The sequence below is a fragment of the Saccostrea echinata genome, unplaced genomic scaffold (genome assembly GCF_033153115.1).
Source record: "Saccostrea echinata isolate AGI-Se365-2 ecotype Australia unplaced genomic scaffold, CSIRO_AGI_Sech_v1 ptg000001l, whole genome shotgun sequence".
Taxonomy (NCBI): domain Eukaryota; kingdom Metazoa; phylum Mollusca; class Bivalvia; order Ostreida; family Ostreidae; genus Saccostrea; species Saccostrea echinata.
In genome coordinates this window covers 37,600,486-37,623,272 of record NW_026889750.1, presented here as the reverse complement: position 1 = coordinate 37,623,272, position 22,787 = coordinate 37,600,486, and the positions used below count along the sequence as shown (strand labels likewise).

The window sequence follows — 22,787 nt, the reverse complement described above, 5'->3', positions numbered from 1 at the left end:
AATAAAAAGCAGGAGCAGAGCAAACACGGACCTCTAAAACATCAGGGGTGAGATCAGCTGCCATAGAAAAGTGAGCATCCCCTGTTGACCGGTCAGATCCGCGGTGTGCTCTTGTCATAATCGGGAAATAACGGAAAATTCGTCGACAATTCAGTGTGTAAATAATGGCCTAACAATTAGTATAAAAAACGTCAGTCAGCATTTGACTTGGTGATAGATTGTATTTGCTGACAAGGTCACTGTACCGACCATAGAACTTACGAAATGATGACTTTAAATGGGACTCTTGATATTATTGTTTCATCAACTTGTTTGTTAATAACTTACCTCGTTTTATAAATTTTTCTTGCGTATCGCATCAACTGAAAGATATAAACTCAGTTGCAGGTAATGAGGGTATATTGCTACATAAGGAAAGTTGACGATTGAAAAGTTAAAGTCATCACGTTTATCATAAAGCTTTGTTGTTAGATTACCATTAACGTCTTTTTCTAGTAAAATATCCAAATATGAAATAGATTTGTCATACTCTGTGGTATCTTTTATTTCAAGCTCACTGGAATATATATCGTGTCGACATATGAGTGGAAATGACTATTGTTAATTGATAATACGTCGTCGATATATCTTAATGTCGAGTTGAAGGCCACAGCAAGAGTTTTGTTTTTCTCATGCATAAGACTTTAAATAAATTCTACTTCATATGAATATAAAAATAGGTCTGCTAATAACGAGGCACAATTGGTACCCATGGGAATTCCAACAGATTGTTGGAAGACCTGATCTCCAAAAACCACATAGATATTGTCAATTAGAAACTCGAGCATCTTTCTGATATCAGAGTACTTGTGTGTACAATCAGAATGATTTTAACAAAATAATTTTGCAAATGACCAATAACCAGGTAACTAAATTTACGAGTTTAATTTGACTAAACTTTGAGACACTATAATGAAGGGAGATATAATTCCAGCTGCATAGCAGAGTTACAGATTCCATGTTCCAGTCCCGTATAAAAGTTGGAGAGAAACTTGTAGCTATCCAAAATAGGATGGGAAAAGTAAGAATATGTAGTAAGTATATTTACAATGTACCTTAAAAGGGAGGGTACTTATCAACTTTTGGTGATTCTTTAATTACAAAATTAAATGCAAGTATAGTTTCTGACTATATAATCACCGAAAAAGAAAAATGAATAGAAAAAAGATAGGAAAAGTAGAAAGCCCCGGTGTTTGGATCACAACTAAGTAAGTTTCTGATAGAAAGAATGGCAGTGTCTATATTTTGCCCGAAACTCTGATCAGTTAAAATTTTTGTTTGTTTTTTGTGTGTGGAATTATATCCTTTCTCTGGACTATATTGAAAGTAAAACAAGAGGCCCAAGGGCCTTGAATCCCTCTTCTGATAAACTGTACAACCTAACACTTCTATTTGAAGCCTCTAAGTATCCTGTATATTTAGATAAACCCTTGAAATTCCAAAGGTAGGTAATCATGACCTACATACAAAGTTTGATGATTCTAAGCCAATAAGTACCTGATATATTTAAATAAAGCCATAAAATTTCAAAAACAGGTCAGGGTGACCTACTTATCACTTGTTATTCTCTGAGGACCCAAGATACAGAAACAAAGTTTGATGATTCTTAGCCACATAGTACCCGAAATATTTAATTATTGTCATGTAAATTGAAAAGTAGGTCACGGTGACCTACTTTCCAAAGTTTTCACTTTTATGTTTTTAGAGGACCCAAGATGCATCAACTGACTAAGTTTGATGATTCAAGGCCAGTTATTACCTGAAATATTTAATTATACAATATGTAGTCATATAAATTGAAAAGTAGGTCACGGTGACCTACTTTTCTGTCAACCTACTGCAAGGACCCAAGATATATCAACTGTCAAATTTTGATGATTCTTAGCCAAATAGTACCCGAAAATATCAAATACAGCCAAAAATTTCAAAAGTAGGTCAGGGTAACCTACTTTTCACTTCTCGTACTCCAAGGACCCAAGATGCATCACCTGACAAAGTTTGATGATTCTAATTAAGCCAATTAGTACCTGAAATATTTAATTAAAGCCATAAATTTTCAAAAGTAGGTCACGGTGATCTACTTTTCGGTCGACCTATTCCGATGATCCAAGATGCATCAACTGACAAAGTTTGATGATTCTTTGCCAATTAGAACCCGAAATATTTAATTATAGTCTTATAAATTGAAAAGTACGGTGACCTACTTTTCAGTCGACCTACTTCGAGGACCCAAGATGCATCAACTGACACATTTTGATGATTCTAAGCCAAATAGTACCCGAAAATATGATATACAGCCTTAAAATTTCAATAGTAGGTCACGGTGACCTAATTTTCAGTTGTCGTACTCCAAGGACCCAATATGCATCAACTCATCATTTTGAAAAAGAATGGCCGCAAAATTTTAAAAGTAGGTCACCGTGACCTACTTTTCAGTCAATATGATATGACGTTCTTAGATGCATCAACTGAAAAGATTTGATGATCCTAGTCCCTATAGTAAGCAAAATATCAACATTTTAATAAAATTTAATTTTTTGTCAACTTTGAAGTGACCTTGAGGACACGCCCTTTGCCCCAGGGTAAATCCCCGTGCAAATTTAAATTTACAACATAGCTTCATCCTTTTGTGTAAGTTTGGTGATAATCTGCCCAGTGGTTCTTGAGGAGAAGATTTTTTTTAGCAACCAGTACTTTTGTTTATATTTTCCTAATTATCTCCCCTTGTTTAAGGGTCACAACCCTGGTTTTAGTATAATTGGGAGCCCTTGGGCCAAGGATACCCTGTGACAAATTTGACAATAATTGGCTAAGAGGTTCTTGAGTTTGACCCATATTCTAAAAAGTTTACGCACACCGCACAAATGGCCATAGCATTAGCTCTTTGAGCCTTTGGCTCAGAAGAGCTAATGATAAATAAGTGACTTATAAATTGAATAAATAATACGACGAAATTTTAACACATTGGGACATATAAATTCATTAAAAAACAAGAGGCCCAAGGGCCTTAACGGTCACCTGAGTATAATACAACAATTTAGAAGTTAAATACACTGATAGATGAAGCATTGTTGCCCTAGCCCCCCCCCCCTCCTCAAGAACCCCAAAAACTGAGGCCATATATTTGAAAAATTTTGGAAGAGGCATCCTTGTCTATCATAATCATGCACTTAGTTTGTTTAAATAATCTCCAGTAGCAGAGAAGAAGTTTTTCAAAGAATCAATGCATTTTCACTATATAATCAATAGAGCCCCGCCCTAACACCAGAACCCCTGACCCTGGGGCCATGAAATTCACAATTTTTGAAAAGGCATCCCTATGCGTTTAAATAGTCTCCAGTAACAGAGAAGAAGATTTTCAAAGAATCAATGCACTTTCACTATATAATCAATACAGCCCCACCCTAACACCAGAACACCTGACCCTGGGGCCATGAAATTCACAATTTTTGAAAAGGCATCCTTATGCATCATAACCATGCACTTAGTTTGTTTAAATAATACCCAGGAGCAGAGAAGAAGATTTTCAAAGAATTAAAGCATTTTCACTATATAATCAATAGAGCCCCGCCCTAACACCAGAACCCCTGACCCAGGGGCCATGGCTTTCACAATTCTGGAAGAGGCCCACCTCCTCATCATAACTACGTACTTAGTTACTTTATTAAATACCCAGGAGCAAAGAAGATTTTCAAGGAATTAATGCTTTTTCACTATATAATTTATAGAGCCTCGCCCTAACACCAGAACCCCTGACCCTGGGGCCATGAATTTCACAATTTTAGAAGAGGCACTCTTGCTCATCATAACTATGTACTTAGTTCCTTTATTTAATACCCAGGAGCAGAGAAGAAGATTTTCAAAGAATTAATGCATTTTCACTATATAATCAATACAGCCCCGCCCTAACACCAGAACCCCTGACCCTGGGGCCATGAATTTCACAATTTTGGAAGAGGCACTCTTGCTCATCATAACTATGTACTTGGTAACTTTATTTAATACCAAGGAGCAGAGAAGAAGATTTTCAAAGAATTAATGCACTTTCACCATATGATCTATATAGCCCCATCCTGGGGCCAGAACCCCTGACCCTGGGGCCATGAATTTCACAATTTTGGAAGAGGCACTCTTGCTCATCATAACTATGTACTTGGTAACTTTATTTAATACCCAGGAGCAGAGAAGAAGATTTTCAAAGAATTAATGCATTTTCACTATATAATCAATACAGCCCCGCCCTAACACCAGAACCCCTGACCCTGGGGCCATGAATTTCACAATTTTGGAAGAGGCACTCTTGCTCATCATAACTATGTACTTGGTAACTTTATTTAATACCCAGGAGCAGAGAAGAAGATTTTCAAAGAATTAATGCACTTTCACTATATGATCTATATAGCCCCACCCTGGGGCCAGAACCCCTGACCCTGGGGCCATGAATTTCACAATTTTAGTAGAGGGCTCAATGTTTATTACAATGATGCCAACAGTTTGACTGCTTCATGTCCGGGAGTAAAGAAGAAGATTTTTAAAGATTGCATTATTTTTGGTGGTTTTAGCCCCACCCCTCAGGCCCCGGGGGGGGGGGGCAGGGACCATGAAATTCACAATTTTTGTTCCCCTTCACCCATAGATGCTATATACCAAATTTGGTTGAAATTGGTTGAGCGGTTCTAGAGAAGAAGTTAAAAATGTTCAAAAGTTAACGCACGACGGACGACGCACGACGACGGACAAAAACAGATAGCAATAGGTCACCTGAGTGACTCAGGTGACCTAAAAAAAGATAGGTGCATTTAGCTCTTTACAATGTAAAACATCAAATATTTAAATGATGTTTTAAAAAGGCCATAATCAATAAAATCTTTTACGATTACACAGCTTTTTCTTGTTAGCATTATTGCTGACTTACTGAAAGAAAACTGAAAATTTTATTTTAAATTACTTTTAAATAGGGCTCGAAAATGTGCATTTCTAAAATCGATCAGCAATTTAACCCGTCGGGGTCCTTATTATGTATTCGACTTATATACAGTTTGTTGCTCTAGGGTCCAATAGCCCTATAAACCGACAGCAATGACGCATCAGTGACTTTGTACTTGGCATCGTGTAAATTAGTGGTTGGACGTACAGTCTGATTTTGTCTTTCTGTTTTGCTTTTAGCATATTCGACAAATATATTTCTTGCAATCCCCCCCCCCCCCAAAAAAAAAACAGAAATAAAATAAATTTTTAAAAAATGTCGAATTATGAAAATAACAGTAAACCGATTGATGGCTTTATCCATCACGTTCAATATAGCATTGTTTTTGCAAATGTAAGGGGGTGAAGGTGATGGGTAAATATCTATCCATTAAAATTGGAATATTCGACTGCTGCATCAAAAAGTGAGGGGAGGGTGACCGACCGCCCTTTTAATGAACATTTTAATACTAGGTACCTATTACCAATCAGTTCTCGTCCTGCATTATGCTAAAACAGTTTTTAAAAAGATTTTATCTCAAAAAAGATGTAAATCATGCAACCTGCTGCGAAACTTCACACGGTATTTTCCTATCTATCACAGTGTTTATGACAAACTTTATACTAATCAAATGCACGTTAAAATAAACGAATAATAAAATTCTAATGGACAAAAACAAAGTTTTAGGTATAATTGGAAGATTTCTCAAAACGTTTAACTCTTGTACATTAACTCATATTAAAAAGAACATTTCTGAACAAATAACCTAGCTTTCCTTTTTGCCCCCTAGTCCATATTTTACAAAATACCAACATGTCCTTGTAATGTGTAAATAGTCATACATTGCTTGAGTGACTAACTTTTTTTTATCTGCATTGAGCATAGCCATAGATAACACTTTTGCAAAGAAGCTATCAAAAATGTTGGAGATTATAACTGTGATTTTTATTTTGGTACTGTGTATATATCACTACCGGAAGGAATTAAAAAGCGATTTTCCTGGCCCACCAGGCATACCCTTCGTTGGCGTCGCATTTCAGGTCGACTTGAATCGGCTTCATTTGAAGCTGTATGAATGGACATCGATTTACGGAGAGGCTTTTCAGTTTTCAGCATTTGGCAAATCGTACATTTCACTCAACTCAGCCGATGCCATACGAAATGTCTTAGGATGCGAACCAAATGCAACAACCGTGGCATCCCGAGAACCGTCGTTTTTCGGGGAGTATTGCCTTGAGAATTATTCCGACATTGTATTTTCACCTTACAGCAAAGAGTGGTCCAGTAGACGTAAGGTTGGCCACCAACTTTTACATACATATGGAGATGGGGTGCACTTGCTGGAGGACGAAATTCTACAGAAACTTAAAGATGTCAAACAATATATCAAAGATAATAATGAGAAGAACATCGACCCACACGATATGGTGGAAGAGTTCTTATGTAAAAACTTGGCCTCACTGGTAATATTTTTTGCAGTTAATTACATTAAGTTATGAGAAAAAGTTCATTCCTATTATTAAACGTCCTAAAATACTGTAAAGATTACATGTAAGAAGAAACAATAGTAAATGATATGCTAGATTGTTTGCAGCTGACAAGAATTACAATTACTCTAGATCTCGTAAACAAGAAATGTTCAGTAAAAATAAAATTTATTGCTTTAGAAATTACTTTCATTAGATTGCTGGAACTACCGATCAACAACTGCAACAACTGATGAAAGATATGGATCACATTTCCAACGACATTGCAGGACCCTTAGTTGATAACATGTTTAAGACATTTCCTTTCCTGAGGTTTCTACCCTTTTCTATCACCAAGAAACCTTTCCTTGTAAAATCCATGACAGAAGATATAATTAAGAGAATAAAGAAAATAACGGTAAGTTTATTAAATCTTAAGGTATTTATAAGCTGATAAATCTAATCTAAACTGAAACATTGAAAGTTTCCTTCACTTGTAGCTACCTACTCGCCATATAAGACCGTACATAAGCGAATCAACCATCTACAGTTACTGTAACAGTTGTAATTAAGGAGGGATTCTTCTCATATTTCTTGTATTTAAAAATCAAAATTTTCCTGGATTCAAGAAGACATTAAGGGATGGTATCAATTAGATTAAATTTGACCGTTTTATTTTAAAAGCAAGGTCAGGTCAAGGTCATTATCTTTTTTAAGTGACCTTAAGAATAAAACAAAAATACCGTTGCCAATCATGCGATGCCGACTTCTATTTCAAAAAATTAAATGTTTTTCTTTTTGCATAAAAAGATATTACCATATAGGGTCTATCAGATGATACTATCAATTGACATAGATAATTTAACTAAAATAGATATTGGCTAATCCAAATTTCCTCTATTTTTCTTAGATTCTTACGATATAGTAGTTATTTTTATATGCTTCTATTATTTAAATTTTTCTTAATTTTACATATTGTAAAGTAGTCATATAAATATACAAATTGATACAAAAACAAAAAGTTTTGAGCGTTTACTAAGAGAGAAAAAAAACTTTTTACTGATTTTTGGTTAAAATCTGTAATTAGATCGGAGGGGTTTTAAGTTAACAAAATTGTAGTTTGTTTGGAAAATCATATTTATTTGATATATTTTAAAACTTCAGTCCATTATTATTAATTTTACTTACATTTGAAATTGTCTTTTCATCTTTGATTGTTTAAAAATTTTAACTAAATTCGTTGGTTTATAGTACTTTTGAGAAGCAGAAAAGGAGATAGTTTCATACACCGGCGTTCCGCCAAAAAGATAGTCCCTGCTAGATTTCAAACTCAGTTTACCATTTCTATTTAAATTTGTACAATTATGATGAGGAAAGAAAAACATGATCTTTTAAATCTCTTACATCTAAACATATAAGACATATAACAAATATACGTTGAATATTTCATCTAGTCAGAGACCAGACAAGAATCCCTCCTTCAGCTAGATTGTAACAGGGGTGTGCAAAGAAACCAAAAAAAAAAAACAAGAGGCCCAAGGGCCTTAACGGTCACCTGAGTACAATACAACAATTTAGAGGATCCATAGAGTATTAAAATGAAATGAAAGGTGAAGCTTTGTTGCCCAAAAGCAAGAAAAATAGGGTGATCAGGATCAACAAAATAATTAGTCTACTATTCATTAACAGTTCATAAATTAGGTTCTAATCTGTTCCCCATTTATCACTATCACCATACAGTATATTAACAAACTATCAGTGCTTTTGTACTATTTTAATTCCTTGTTGTAATCTCTTACATTGGCCTCTCTTGGTCTTTGATGAACATTTAATAAGACAAGTTATTTTTGTCTCATTTTCATTTATCTATTACTTACAAGTCCACATGATCATTAAAACTATGAAAATACTTTTTGTATTATACAATAAAAATTCTTGCATAATTCTCTTATTCTATTAATTTTTCAAGTACATTATTTACAAAGATTAACTATCAAAAGTAAATGGCAAAGGGGAATAACTCCTCTCAGTAGAATGCAAATTAATTGAGCCCTGGCTAGGACCAGAACACTTGACCAAATGGTCCAGATGTTCAAAAATCTGGTAAAAATACCCTTCCTTATTACAACTTTTACACTTTTTGCCTCTGATATGCCCAAGTGCAGAGAAGATTTTTAAAGAAATAATGCATTTTCACTACAGATTCACTATATTATCAATAGAGCCCCTCCCCCCCCCCCCTTTCACCACCGAGAAACACTACATTATCAACAGCCCCACCCTTAAACCAGCACATCTGACCCAGGGGTCATGCAATTCACTATTCTGGAAGAAGCACTCTTGCTCATCATAACTATAAACTTAGCTTCTTTGCTTTTTAACCAGAAGCAGAAAAGAATATTTTCAAAGAAATTTTGATTTTTCACTATATAATCAATAGAGCCTCCCCCCCAACCCCCCCCCCACCCACCTTTTGACCAGAACCCTTGACCCTGGGGTCATGAAATTCACAATTTTAGAAGAGGCATCCTTGCATATCATAACATTGTACTTAGTTTGTTTAAATAGTACCCAGGGGCAGAGAAGATTTTCAAAGAAATAATTCACCTTCACTGTAGGAGCTATATAGCCCCACCCTAGCACAAGAACCCCTGTCCCTGGGGCCATGAATTTCACAATTTTGGAAGAGGTGTCCTTGCTTATCATAACAATGTACTTAGTTTGTTTCAATAATGCCCAGAAGCAGAGAAGAAGATTTTTAAAGCATTAATGAATTTCACTATATAATAAATAGAGCCCCGCCCTAGCATCAGAACCCCTGACCCAGAGGCCATGAAATTCACAATTTTGGTAGAGTTACTCTTGCTTATCATAACTATGTATTTAATTTGTTTAAATAATACCAAGGAGTAGAGAAGAAGATTTTTAAAGAAATAATGCACTTTCACTATATGATCTATATAGCCCCCTCCCCCCAGCACCAGAGCCCCTTACCTGGGGCTATGAATTTCACAATTTTGGTAGAGTCACTCTTGCTTATCATAACTATGTATTTAATTTGTTTAAATAATACCAAGGAGTAGAGAAGAAGATTTTTAAAGAAATAATGCACTTTCACTATATGATCTATATACCCCCCCCCCCCCAGCACCAGAACCCCTGACCCTGGGGCCATGAATTTCACAATTTTGGTAGAGTCACCCTTCCTGATCATAACTCTGTATCTAATTTGTTTAAATAATACCCAGGAGTAGAGAAGAAGATTTTCAAAGAAGTAATGCACTTTCACTATATGATCTATATAGACCCGCCCTAGCACCAGAACCCCTGACCCTGGGGCCATGAATTTCACAATTTTGGTAGAGGGCTCAATGCTTATTACAATCATGTCAACAGTTTGACTGCTTAATGTCCAGGAGTAAAGAAGAAGATTTTTAAAGATTGCATTAATTTTGATGGTTTTAGCCCCACCCCTCAGGCCCCAGGGGGGCAGGGACCATGAAATTCATAAATTTTGTTCCCCTTCACACATAAATGCCATATGCAAAAATTGGCTGAAATTGGTTCAGCGGTTTCAGAGAAGAAGCTGAAAATGTTCAAATGTTAACACACGACGCACGACGACGGACGAAAACAGATAGCAATAAGTCACCTGAGTGACTCAGGTGACCTAAAAAATCCTGTCAGGGTCAACAAGATTTTTGTCTAAACACTTGCCTGCTATAATAAACCATAGAACCCATAACAAAAAATGATTAGAATAAGCGGGAAAACTCTAAACCAGTCAAGAAAACCAATCAAATAAGACCTCTCATGACTAATAAAAACCAACAAGCATTCTGAGAGTAATGCATTAGCAATACTAGTCCTCTACAGGCAAGTGTAATCTGGTTCCCGTTATAAATTGAAAATGCCATAATTCCGTCAAAAATCAATGAAGTGGAACGAAATGCAAACTTGATCTCTAACTCATCAAGGTAAATTCACATACCAAAAATCAGCTCAATATCTGCAAGCGTTTAGAAAAAAATGCGGAAAACCCTGAACAATTGAAAAGGTCATAATTCCGTCAAAAATCATTGAAGCGGAACGAAATACAAACTTGGTCTGTAACTCATCAAGATACACTCACATACCAAAAATCAGCTAAATATCTGCAAGCGTTTAGAAAAAAAGTGCGGAAAAACAAGTGGGACAGACTGACAGTGGGACAGAAAAATGGACGGACAGACTCAGAGGAAACCTATAGTCACCTCCGGTTTCACCGGTAGGGGACTAATTAGAACATTGGTCAACTTCAAAACACCTGACCAATATCCTCAGGTATATATAAGTATGCACAGGTAAGTGAAAACTATAAAATGTATATTCTGGCAAGTTCTTCACTTCATTTTTTTTTAATACAAAATTCAACACCATTACAACATCAAACCGGTTGCCGAATGACGTCCAAGTCATTCAAATGGGAAGCTGTATTCTGTGATATAAGACATGAATTTTCATTATGTAATGGATATATGCCGAATACTGTTCTATATGTAAAATTATCAGACTGTCTGAGGCCCGTTAGGGCCGAAAACAGTCTGATAATTTTACATATAGAATTGTATGAGGCATATATCATACTTAAAACATTGCTGTTTAAATGTCCAAAAGTTACCTGGAGGAGTCCTATAATTACACAATAGGAGTTCAGGCATCAATAGTTTTCTACCTGAAACCATCTAATAAGTAGACAAAAGAAAAGAGAAAGTTTTTTTTTTCTTTAGATACCGGTAGTAAAATCAGTGAGTGAACTCTTTTGTTTCATTCATTCAATGGCAGTCGTTTGGCTTAGCAGGAACTATGGACAGTGGTCAGGTGATGAAGGTTTTTTTATGATTCGGAATATTTTTTTATTAAGTGCGTTGATACATATACTGTGTTGGATGATATCTTAAAAATGCATTTAAAGTAAAAATGCGGATTTTTATCTAAAATTTTGATTGGATGATATGATGAAAATCTTGGGTTTTAAAAGTGTGGTCATTGGCGAACAAACCTCGTTAAATGAAGAGATTCGCAGACTGGTTCTTTATCAGAAATGGATTTAAATTGGCTTATTCACAGTGCTGTATCGAAAACGCTTTGCAAAAAAACCGAATCGAAAGTGTTACTTTTGAGGAAGGTTTAAAACTCCAGTTTCTTCTTGGGTTTGCTATTTTTAACAACTTAATTTCCTCGCGTTCCCTTTCCCTTAATTTTTTCTCCATAACTTTTTTTGGTTTCTGGACAAATTAAACCTTGATCTCACACAAGCTGTTGTTTTTTAACTACTGTCCGATTTTGTTATCACTGCCGTCCGATAATGTATTACTGGACTGCTAATTATTATTATCGGACGGCTACAGGTAAATTTTTAGACTGCAAGAACAAAGGCATGACGTCACAGCAATGTTTTAAGTACAATTAAACCATTACCAAAATGATACAGACAGAAAATTAGTCAAAGCCAACTGGCAAACACTGGAGTCAAAACTCTAAAAAGTCCCTTGTTCCATCAGTTGGCTCTCTTTAACCAGTATGACTGTGCCTGGCTCATTAGCACAATGTCCTTTGTCCATTTTGGTTTCTGTTCCTCTCTTGTTGACCTTCTCAGAGCTGGTATTCGTGTACAGAATTGATAACTATTTGTATGGAAGACACATCTTCATGTTCGTCAGTAATCTCATCAGGCGAAAGTACATCTTGCTGCACATTTACATGTATTTATCCTCATCGTCACTCTCTTCAGTATGGTTCCCAGACTGATCTTCCTGGCAGAGAGTGTCTCTCCTGAATCAACTGCTGATGCCTCCTCAGAAAAGAATGATCATAATCCTCATGACTTGAAATACTTGGGTGTGAATTTCCTGTATGCATTATAGATTAACGTACAAAAGAAAGTTGACGCTTGCGTTGAGCAGTGGTTAGAGCGTTCTCTCTAGAGACGAGGAGTAAGGAGTTGATCCTTACGTCGCGTGTTCAAATCCCACTGTGGGACGTGGAGACCGGCCCTTCGGATGAGACCGTATAAACCGAGGTCCCGTGTCGCAGTAGGTGCTGGCACGAAAAATATCCCTCACTGCTCAATGGCCCTGAGTGCGGAGTATTGATCAAAATTCGCAGCTCTCCACCGGCAAGTGGTGGGCTTCTGCATATGAGTGAAAAATTCTCGAGAAGGACGTTAAACAAACAAACAAAAGAAAATTCACTGTGTTAATCTGAAAGGGACATTATATCATTAGAATTTAGTTTTACTAATGTTTCCCTTTTTTACTGCCTTCCTTTCCTCGTCTGGGTTGTTTCAGTGGAGGAGGTGTAGATGTCTGTAACTTAGAAGCCATAGGTAGTATTAATTTTCTACGAAGAATTTTACATCTTCCCTCACCGTCCTTTCCTCTAACTTTGTACACAGGTTTATTCTGGTTGGTTGGGTTGGGCATTGGCTACATACGGATAATATTCCCAAATAACAGAGATGTTGTGCTTTACTTCATAAGAAACAATCTTCACCAGCACTCGGTTTCCGACCTGTATGTTGCTGCTCTTGCTTTTAATTTATAATTACAGTTAATTTGCTTTTCTCGGAATTAATACTTAATTGCTGTATTGGTTAATATATACGCTTCATATAGCAGTTGTTTCAATCTGTCTATATACTTGGTAGTGCATTTTTTCTAACCAGGATGTTTAAAAAATCCAAAAGTGGCATGAATTTGTAACTTTGGCTTCCTCCCTAACATCAGATAAATTGGTGAGAAACCAGCTTTGTCCTTTGCCGAAACATTGCATGAACTAGGGAAATGGTGTGGCTTTTCCAATCAGATTTCTAAGAATTTTATAAAGTGCTAAGCATGGAAAGTAAAGTTCAATTGAATTGTTCCGTTACACCAGTTCGCAATGGATGTTAGGTGGTTGTTCTCGATTTCGAAATTTCTCAGAGTGAACATAATTCCTTAATGATCTGCTGCAAAAGATTCTTCCTTGGTCTGAATGGAGTTTTCCTGGTATGCCGTAATGAAGAATGAAATGCTTGCAGATAGCTTCAGTAAATAATTGTTTTGGCTGTTTAAGACAATATTCCTTGATGCACTAGAATACTTGTTGCAATATTAATATGATGCGTTCTTTGAAAGATTTTGAATAAAATAAGTTAATTATCTAAACACAGAAACGCTTTTTTAGTTACACTACTGACGGATCCCGTACATGTATTTTCCCGCAATAGCGTGACGGTGTTTTAATCCTTTCTGCTATACACCGTCGCAGTTTTATCATCGTGTTGATTGTGGGGACACTAATCCGTGGTTAACTAAAATTGAACTCTATAATCTTCAGTGGCAGAATTAAAGGATTTGTTGGTGAATAAATGATCGACGTTTTATTTTTCGTAATTTTTTAGTCGGCATTAACATATTAAAAATCTAGAAATAATTTACAGATATCGTTACATGTATTTTTTTAAGAAAGCTGGTATCTGAATTATACTTGACACATATTCTATCCAAGCAATGGACTTTTGCGTGAAGCACTGACATTTTACAATCGACAGCTAACCTTATTCTACTACATGGCCGTAGGAACCGGGGGGGGGGGGGGGGGGAGCGTGACCCCCAATAATTTTGCCGATATATAGATTACTATATAAAACATAGCTACTATATGCTTGTGCCCCCTCAATAAAAACGTCTGATGGCCTTTTTTGTCTTTGCTTGTCAAGTAAATTTTGGTAGTTGATAGTGCCCCCCCCCCTCCAACTGAAAATGTATGGCTGTGCCCCCCCCCCCAACTGAAATTGCTTCCTACGGATCTGTACTAGCACAATATACAGAAGCTCTTCTGCGATATGTTAAGCTTAACAGTTAGTGAAACGATAATTATGGGACATTCCAAAGCACATATTACATTCACTCTACCCTCAACCCCCTCCCATTCCCACATTGACCAACTCTTAGTTTTCCTTCTGGGGTGTTTTTCTTCCTTATTTGCCTTCAGAAAATTAGATTGAAAGGAGATATATGTATGTTGAAAATGCATTAATTCTTTGGAAATCTTCTGCTCCTGGATATTTAGAATACGAACTAAGAGCGTAGTTAAATGAAATGTGCAAGTATGCTTCTTCCAATTTTGTGAAATTCATGGCCCCTGGATCAGGGATTCTGGAGTGGGGAAGGAGTATTTTGATAATATCGCGAAAATTTTTATTTGTTGAAAATCTTCCTTACTTCTCCAGAGCATTTAGCAGAAGGTAATAGTGAATTCGAGTGCATTTTCTCTGCTCTATCGAACAGAAACTAACAGAGAAACCAAACATGGTTATGATGAGAAATAGTGCTTTCCCTCAACCGGAAGTCTCTGACGAGACTGTAGCTCTACTGGTTGTATTTATAAAGGAAGATAAAAGTAGCACTTGGACTTGAAACTTTGCAACAGCAATAAACAGAATAATGATCCTTGGTTTAGTCTCTTTTGTGGCAAGATTTATTATAATATCAGACTAAAACTGTAGGAGGAGTAGCCTTTTAAAACAATTTTACAGAAATTTTGATTTAAGTTACCATGGCAACATCATTCAACAAAATCAAAAAACAATAACACCAATTATGTATCTCTGTAGTCTACGTGTATGCCACATTATACTGAAATCAGACAAAAAGTGTAGGAGGAGTAGCGTTTTGAAAGTATTTCAAGAAAATTCCTATTTTTAGTAACCATGGCAACACTGTTCATCGAAATCCGAAACTGGTATAGAGAATTATGTATCTCAGTGTAGTCTACTTGTGTGCTAATTAGTATTACTAAAATCAGACCAGAACTGTAGGGGTAGCATTTTGAAGGTATTTCAAGGAAATTTCTATTTTTAGTAACCATGGCAACAATGTTCATCGAAATCAGAAATCAATATAAAGAATTATGTATCTTAGTGTAGTCTACTTGTTTGCCAAGTAATACTGAAATCAGATCAAAACTGTAGGAGGAGTAGCATTTTGAAAGTATTTCACAGAAATTTCTATTTTTAGTAACCATAGCAATATCGTTCATCGAAATCAAAAACCGATACACAGAATTATGCATCTTAGTATAGTCTACTTGTGTGCCAAGTTATATTGAAATCAGATCAAAACTGTAGGAGGAGTAGCATTTTGAATGTTTTTCACAGAAATTTCTATTTTTAGTAACCATGGCAACACCGTTCATCGAAATCAAAAACCGATACACAGAATTAGGTATCTTAGTATAGTCTACTTGTGTGCCAAGTTATATTGAAATCAGATCAAAACTGTAGGAGGAGTAGCATTTTGAAAGTATTTCACAGAAATTTCTATTTTTAGTAACCATGGCAACACCGTTCATCGAAATCAAAAACCAATACACAGAATTATGTATCTTAGTATAGTCTACTTGTGTGCCAAGTTATATTGAAATCAGACCAAAACTGTAGGAGGAGTAGCATTTTGAATGTTTTTCACAGAAATTTCTATTTTTAGTAACCATGGCAACACCGTTCATCGAAATCAAAAACCGATACACAGAATTATGTATCTTAGTGTAGTCTTCTTGTGTGCCAAGTTATACTGAAATCAGACCAAAACTGTAGGAGGAGTAGCATTTTGAAAAATTGTTTACAGACGGACGGACAGACAGACAGACAGACGGACGGACGACGGACACCTTACTATCGCATAAGCTCTTCTGGTCTCTGACCAGTAGAGCTAAAAATCGTGAAATCCATGGCCTCTGAGACAGGGGTTCTGGAATTAGGGTCAGGCTCTATTAAACAAATTTATTCTACTTTAATAGAATTTATTCCTTTTCATTATTCACTTATTTACTCATTATTCACAATAGTTAGGTAGATTTTTAAATAATAGATGGATAAAAATGAGACATAAATATCTTATACATGTACATTGAATAAAGGCATGTTCCTGAGTTGTTGCTGATTATCAGGCTAACTTTTGTGTTGAGCCCTGATCTCTCTCTTTTTTTTTTTTAGTTTATTTCATATTATTGTCTAGTTATTTACCATTCCATGGATTCTTTACAAGGTTGTATTATATTCAGGTGACCGTTAAGACCCCTAGGCCTCTTGTTTCAGTCAATACGATGATCTAGCAATCCTCGAAGTACCATATTCACCTCGCCCTTCTGACTCGGTGAATATTGCAGTCCTTGGGTAGCTTATACATCGTATTGACCTCAGGAACAGCAATAATTGTATATAAGCAGTATACAGATTGGTATATACCTTGCATGTAACTGAATGTCTTCATTTAAAAATCATTTTACAGGAAGAGCAAAACCTTGAAAAGGGTATGTACCACGAATTGAAAAATGCAGTGGAGGCACATGCTCAACACCTTACAGACAATGAAATAAAGTGCATTATCGCTAATATTGTTGGAGCAGGTATTGTTCAGGAATTTAGCTATTATATTTTAGAAGTGATGGATTACAGTATATACATATACATTTTCGTCCACTTTTAGGTCACCTGAGTCTCTCAAATGACCTATCCGTTTTTGTTGTTGGGCGCGCGTCGTCCGTCAACATTAAACATTTTTAGCTTCTCAGGAACCGGTGAATAAAGAACAACGCACGCTAACTCTCGATTCCCGCCTACATTTTACACCCACTTCATTCAATACGTATAAATGGCAGTTTGGCCAATAAAATGTTCATTATCAATTGATTAATAATTTTTTACCAGTGTCAAAAACTTAAATGCCCCCTTTTAAGACTCTTTTCTCTAGGGGGGTGGGGGGTGGGGTAAACATCTTATCCATTATCCACAATATTTCCGTATATTTAATTTAAGTAAGATTGATGATTTTATTTTATTTGTAATCTGATTTGAGAATGGTAATAAATTGACCATTATTGGAGGGTTTTTTTGTCTATTAACATATCCCCCCTCCCCGTGAAACAAAAAAAAAGCTTTGGTATGAATTTGAAAAATAACAATTCATAACACCTATAAAAAGGAATTTTTGTTTCACGCGGGGGGGGGGGGGGGGGGGAGATGTTAAAATAATGTTTTCCGTTGAATTCAATAGTGAAAAACGCAATTTTTACCAAAATTATACAGTTTTATCTCTTATCTCTCATGGTCAGGGGTTCAGGTGTTAGGGTGGGGCTAGCGCTCTATTTATTATATATGTCGCCCGCGTGGCGCACTGGTTAGAGCATCTGCTCTAGAGTCGCGAAGTAAGGAGTTGATCCTTACGTCGGGGGTTCGAATCCCACTGTGGGACGTGGAGACGGCCCTTCGGATGAGACCGTATAAACCGAGGTCCCGTGTCGCAGTAGGTGCTGGCACGTAAAAGATCCCTCACTGCTCAATGGCCGTAAGTGCTGAGTATAGGACAAAATTTGCAGCTCTCCACCGGCAAGTGGTGGCGTCTCCATATGAGTGAAAAATTCTCGAGAGGGACGTTAAACAACATACAAACAAACAAACAAAAACTATTTATTATATAGTGAAAACGCATTATTTTCTTTATAAATCTCCTTCTCTGCTCCTGGCTGCTTCTTCCATTGATGATAAAGTAAAATGCATTATTTCTGTAGTCTTTGGAGTCCAGGTCTTCCAACAAACTATTGGAATTCTGCGATGGGTACTGACCATTATACTGATTTATGCTGATTTATTTGCCGACCATTTTTTTTATTCCTATGAAGCGAAAAATATTCAAAAACTTTTACATGAGAAGAAATCACTTGTATTAACATTGGGTCGTATTTTGGCTGACTTGTTTCATACCAATTGTTAGGCCTTTGTTTTTTCCACTTAAGTTGACTACGGAATGTTCAGTCTACCTGATCAATTCATCGGGCTCACGCTGGGTGTGACCGGTCAACAGGGGATACTTACTCCTGATCCCGCCTCTGGAATTTCCAGGGGTTTGGTTTGTGTTTTATGCCCTCTTCAAACAACTGTATTGTTTATAGAGTTTTTGAGATCAATCACTTCGTAATCCTCACCTTTTTCATTGAAAACCTTTTTAAGCAATCAAACTAAGTGCATGATTCTTTAAAAATCTTTTTATCTGTCCTTGGGCATTTAACAATCATACACAGTGCATGGTTATGATCTTGAAATCCATGGCCCCTGGGTCAGGAATTCTGGTGTTAGGGTTGATTGTATAGTAAAAATTATTTTTTTTTTTTAAACAAATCTTCCTCTCTGTCTCGGTTTTTTTTTTTTTAGACAATCTAATTGCATATTAATAATTTGCAAGGACGCCTCCTCCAAAAATATGAAAGTCATGGCCTCTGGGTTAGAGGTTCTGGAGGTGGGCGGGGCTTTATTGATTACAATGTATACAGTGAAAATGCATTAGTGTGTTAGCACTGTCAAATACAAGCATAAATAGATCTGCTTAATGATTTGTTACTAAGTACAAGATTAAAGGGTTTTTATCTCGTCTCAAAATTTTTTGATATGACAAAGTTTACATGCTATTAAAACCATATATTTAAAAATCTTTGCTAGAGAATTAATATTTTTGATGTTTCAGCATAAATAGATCTGCTTAATGATTTGTTACTAAGTACAAGATTAAAGGGTTTTTATCACGTCTCAAAATTTTTTGATATGACAAAGTTTACATGCTATTAAAACCATATATTTAAAAATCTTTGCTAGAGAATTAATATTTTTGATGTTTCAGCGATTCAAAGTTTGAATTTCTCAATATGCATATTTTGATCGCCGATGTTACGCGCCATTGCTCTGACGTCATAGGTGTCAATCCTGGTCAAGCGAAGTACTTATTGTGTATACAAAAGGGCTCATTTGTTGTGTCTATTAAACCTGTTAGAAAATAATTAAGTGATAATTGGAAGCCTTAGGATGCACAAATGTGCACAAGAAAGGTTTTAAGAAGAAATTTTTTCCACATTTCCTGGACTTGGTCGAGAGATGAAAGGGGGGCCTTTTTCTGCAAAAGCGATGGCGTTTATTTCCATTCAGAACAATCGTCTATGCCCGATGGATCATGAATTTTTTCTGTCCTATAAAATAGTTTAAGGAAAGATACCTTTTAGAAAAAAAATAAATGACAAACACGCATTTTTTAAAAGTCGCACAGAATCTAGTAGGAATGTTGTGAACTTCGTAATGGCGTACGGCGCCATTGATTGAAGAAGTGTCATTTCTAGTACATGATATTCACTGTTGGAACAGATAAAAGATATACAGGATTTATTTATATATAATTAATTGATATAATAATGAAGGAGAATTTAAAATTCTCATATTCATAAATGTTTACGAAGTTAACCTTTAGTAATTCGTTCAATTTAGTCGAAATCCCGAGTTGTCAACGGCTTCGTCTTCGGTGACCTCTCCAATTGTCGGCATATTTTCTGGTAATTTCTTTCTGCTAGACGTTCATACATAAAGGATTGACCGTTCATAACCAAAGGAATATAGTCGATGTCAAAATTTCAACCGGCCATATTATGTATTCTTATTTATTTAGCGTAAAATTTATTCAATATATTTTTTCTTACGATAAGCTTTACGAGTTCTATTGACCATGGACACCTATGACGTTTCAGTACCACGTGACCCCTATCTCATTAGTGGAGCTTTTTACTTCGAGGACCCTATATTACGGGCGTTTTATCGTCTAATTACTGCCGTTTTCAACATCATTTCATAATTAAACGATAATTATGTTTCAAGAATATAATAGTGTTCATTTTTTAAAAAAAAAAATTAGATACGTGATAAAAACCCTTTAACTATTTTACTAAGTCCTGATCATCATATTTCTTTAGATTTTAGGCACAATATGTTCTTTTAGTTCTTGTATTATTTCATACTTCTATTGATCCTTTGCTAATTATATACAGGTGACCGTAAGAGAGATATGCTAAAATGTTACAGGTTTTCTAACAACCAGAGGCACCTTACTGTCGCTTATTCACCTTTTGGTGGATTATCCGGAGATCCAGAATAAAATACAAAATGAAATTGATGACATAATTGGCGAAAGAGAGGCGCACATCAACGACCGATCTTCATGTCCCTTCACAGAGGCAGTGATCCTAGAAACACTACGTTACATATCCCACGCCCCTTTGGCTATCCCTCATTACACACTTGAGGACTGTACCATCAGGGGCCATTTGGTTCCAAAAGGAACACGAGTAAGAGATTCTTTTTATACGGGATTCACTGGTTTTTTACATGGCTTTATTAAGATGTTTTTCTGTCCTTGTCAATTTTGATTTCTGTAGAGAGTAAAATATTGAAATAGTAGGGGCCTCTTCAGATGGTGTTTTTAAGGTCTGGAAATTCGCGTTGGCAGTCCAGGCTTTCAAATGTCAATACAGCAGAAGACGTGCTTCCCGTTCTTATTTATTTATATATTTTTGGCAAGTTTCTTAATTTCAAGTGTGAAATCACTTTGTATATTTATTTTTGTGTCCCTTCCGAATATACAACTGATAAAAGTTTGAGCTTTAAGGAGTCAACTTTTTCCCTGCATGTGTATGTAACTTGTTTCCTTATGACTGTCTCCCGCTTTTGCAACATCGTGGCGACATTAAATATTCACCCGTCCGTCCTCCTGTCTGTCACGAAAACTACGTAAAAAACAAAACTTTTAGATTTAACATGTGCATTACCTGTGACAAGAATTTTCCAAATGCGTTTATTTTTTCACTTCAACACTTTGAAAATCCACCTGCATTTCAAAAAGAAAACGGTTCTCTGAATTTGCTTTCACCAACTTTATTGCCGATACTAATCACCTGAACTTAATTCAGCATTTTACACCAACATATAAAACTTGAATTGCATTTAATATCAAACAAATTCAGATTATACAGCTAAAACAAAATCATTTTCCCTGCGTACATATATACATGTAATATATACTTAACCAATAATAAAATATTATTCTCTTGAAACTGCTTAATCACATTATTTGCAATACATAGGCATTATCTTGTATTTTCTCTGCAAATAAAAAAAAAGTCGATGCCCACTCGTACATATAGTAAATATAGAAATTACTATATTGCAGCATTACGCGGAATTTATGTTATTACTTCCACTTTGTAATTCGACTTTTTGCAAATGAAACCTTTTTTCCAAACATCTATCTTTATAATGGAGAACTTTTTTTAGAAATTAAAAAAAATATATTTTCAATTTATAATGGTACATTGTCGTTATCATTTAACATTGTATGAATGATTACAGATACTTACAAATTTGTGGACTGTTCATCATAGCGATGAATGGGATGATCCATTCGTCTTCAGACCTGCGCGGTTCCTTGACGATTCTGGATTACTTTTACCAGCAACACACCCAACTAGAAAAAGGTTTATATATATATATATATATATATCTATATCTATATCTATCTATATATATATATTCCAATTCAATTTAAAAGTAAATCATTCTACATAGTATTTTAGTAACTACGTTTCATTTACTTGTTACTTAAGGCTGTTGGTTTTTGGGTTTGGCAAACGGTCATGCGTGGGGGAAGTGTTCGCCAAAAACCGCACATTCCTGTTCCTAGCAACACTGATGCAGACTTGTACTGTGACAAAGTCGTCTGGTCAATCTACAAGTAACCTTGACCCCCGAACAATGATGCCTGGCATCGTACTCCAGCCTCAGCATTACCAAGTACAATTCAAAGCACGAGAAATTTCATGCAATCAATGAGCGTGCCCGGGCACATGTAAAAAGCATCGATGTAGACAATGAGAAATTTTTGAACGTCAATAAATGAATGTTGAATACATGGTACATGTATGTCTAATTAGGGCCAAGTAAATGACATTTTTCCATAAACATATAACAATGAAATTTAATCAGAAAGCGTCGCTTCGAGTATATGGCATCTCAAACGTTGCAATATTCGATCTTTTCCATTTGTATTGTATAATTTTCCATTTGTATTGTATAATTTTTATTTGTATTCTATAATTTTCCATTTGGATTCTATAATTTATCATTTGGATTGTATAATGTTTATTTGTATTCTATATTTTCCATTTGAATTTTATTTTAAAAAAAATTTGTATTGTATAATTTTTCATTTATATTCTATATTTTCCATTTGCATTGTATAATTTCTTATTTGTATTGCAAAATTTCTTATTTGTATGCGATAATTTTTCACTTGTAAAAAAAGAGAGATGCAAATCCCAAAATAGTATTGATTGTATGTTGTTTTCCGTCCCATTCGAGAATTTTTCACTCATATATAGACGTCACCATATACCGGTGAAGGGCTTCAAATTTAGACCTTTACTCG

General features: G+C 35.6%; 1 protein-coding gene across 1 annotated transcript; it reads left to right on the top strand.

Moving 5' to 3' along the window:
• The first annotated feature begins 5,856 nt into the window (after nucleotides 1-5,856).
• On the top strand, nucleotides 5,857-22,427 carry LOC133190954 (cytochrome P450 1A2-like). The gene is made up of 6 exons (XM_061326635.1): nucleotides 5,857-6,468; nucleotides 6,689-6,889; nucleotides 16,785-16,902; nucleotides 20,390-20,652; nucleotides 21,713-21,837; nucleotides 21,967-22,427. Exons 1-6 carry the CDS (start codon nucleotides 5,926-5,928, stop codon nucleotides 22,190-22,192), a joined length of 1,476 nt encoding a protein of 491 aa, XP_061182619.1. The 5' UTR covers nucleotides 5,857-5,925; the 3' UTR covers nucleotides 22,193-22,427.
• Nucleotides 22,428-22,787: the final 360 nt, after the last annotated feature.

Bases quoted from the DNA above. Each gene is read 5' to 3' on its own strand.
- LOC133190954 (XM_061326635.1), top strand. From the start codon at position 5,926: ATGTTGGAGATTATAACTGTGATTTTTATTTTGGTACTGTGTATATAT. The intron at 6,890-16,784 runs GTAAGTTTATTA...ATCATTTTACAG, and splicing joins AGAGAATAAAGAAAATAACG to GAAGAGCAAAACCTTGAAAA. The intron at 20,653-21,712 runs GTAAGAGATTCT...GAATGATTACAG, and splicing joins TGGTTCCAAAAGGAACACGA to ATACTTACAAATTTGTGGAC.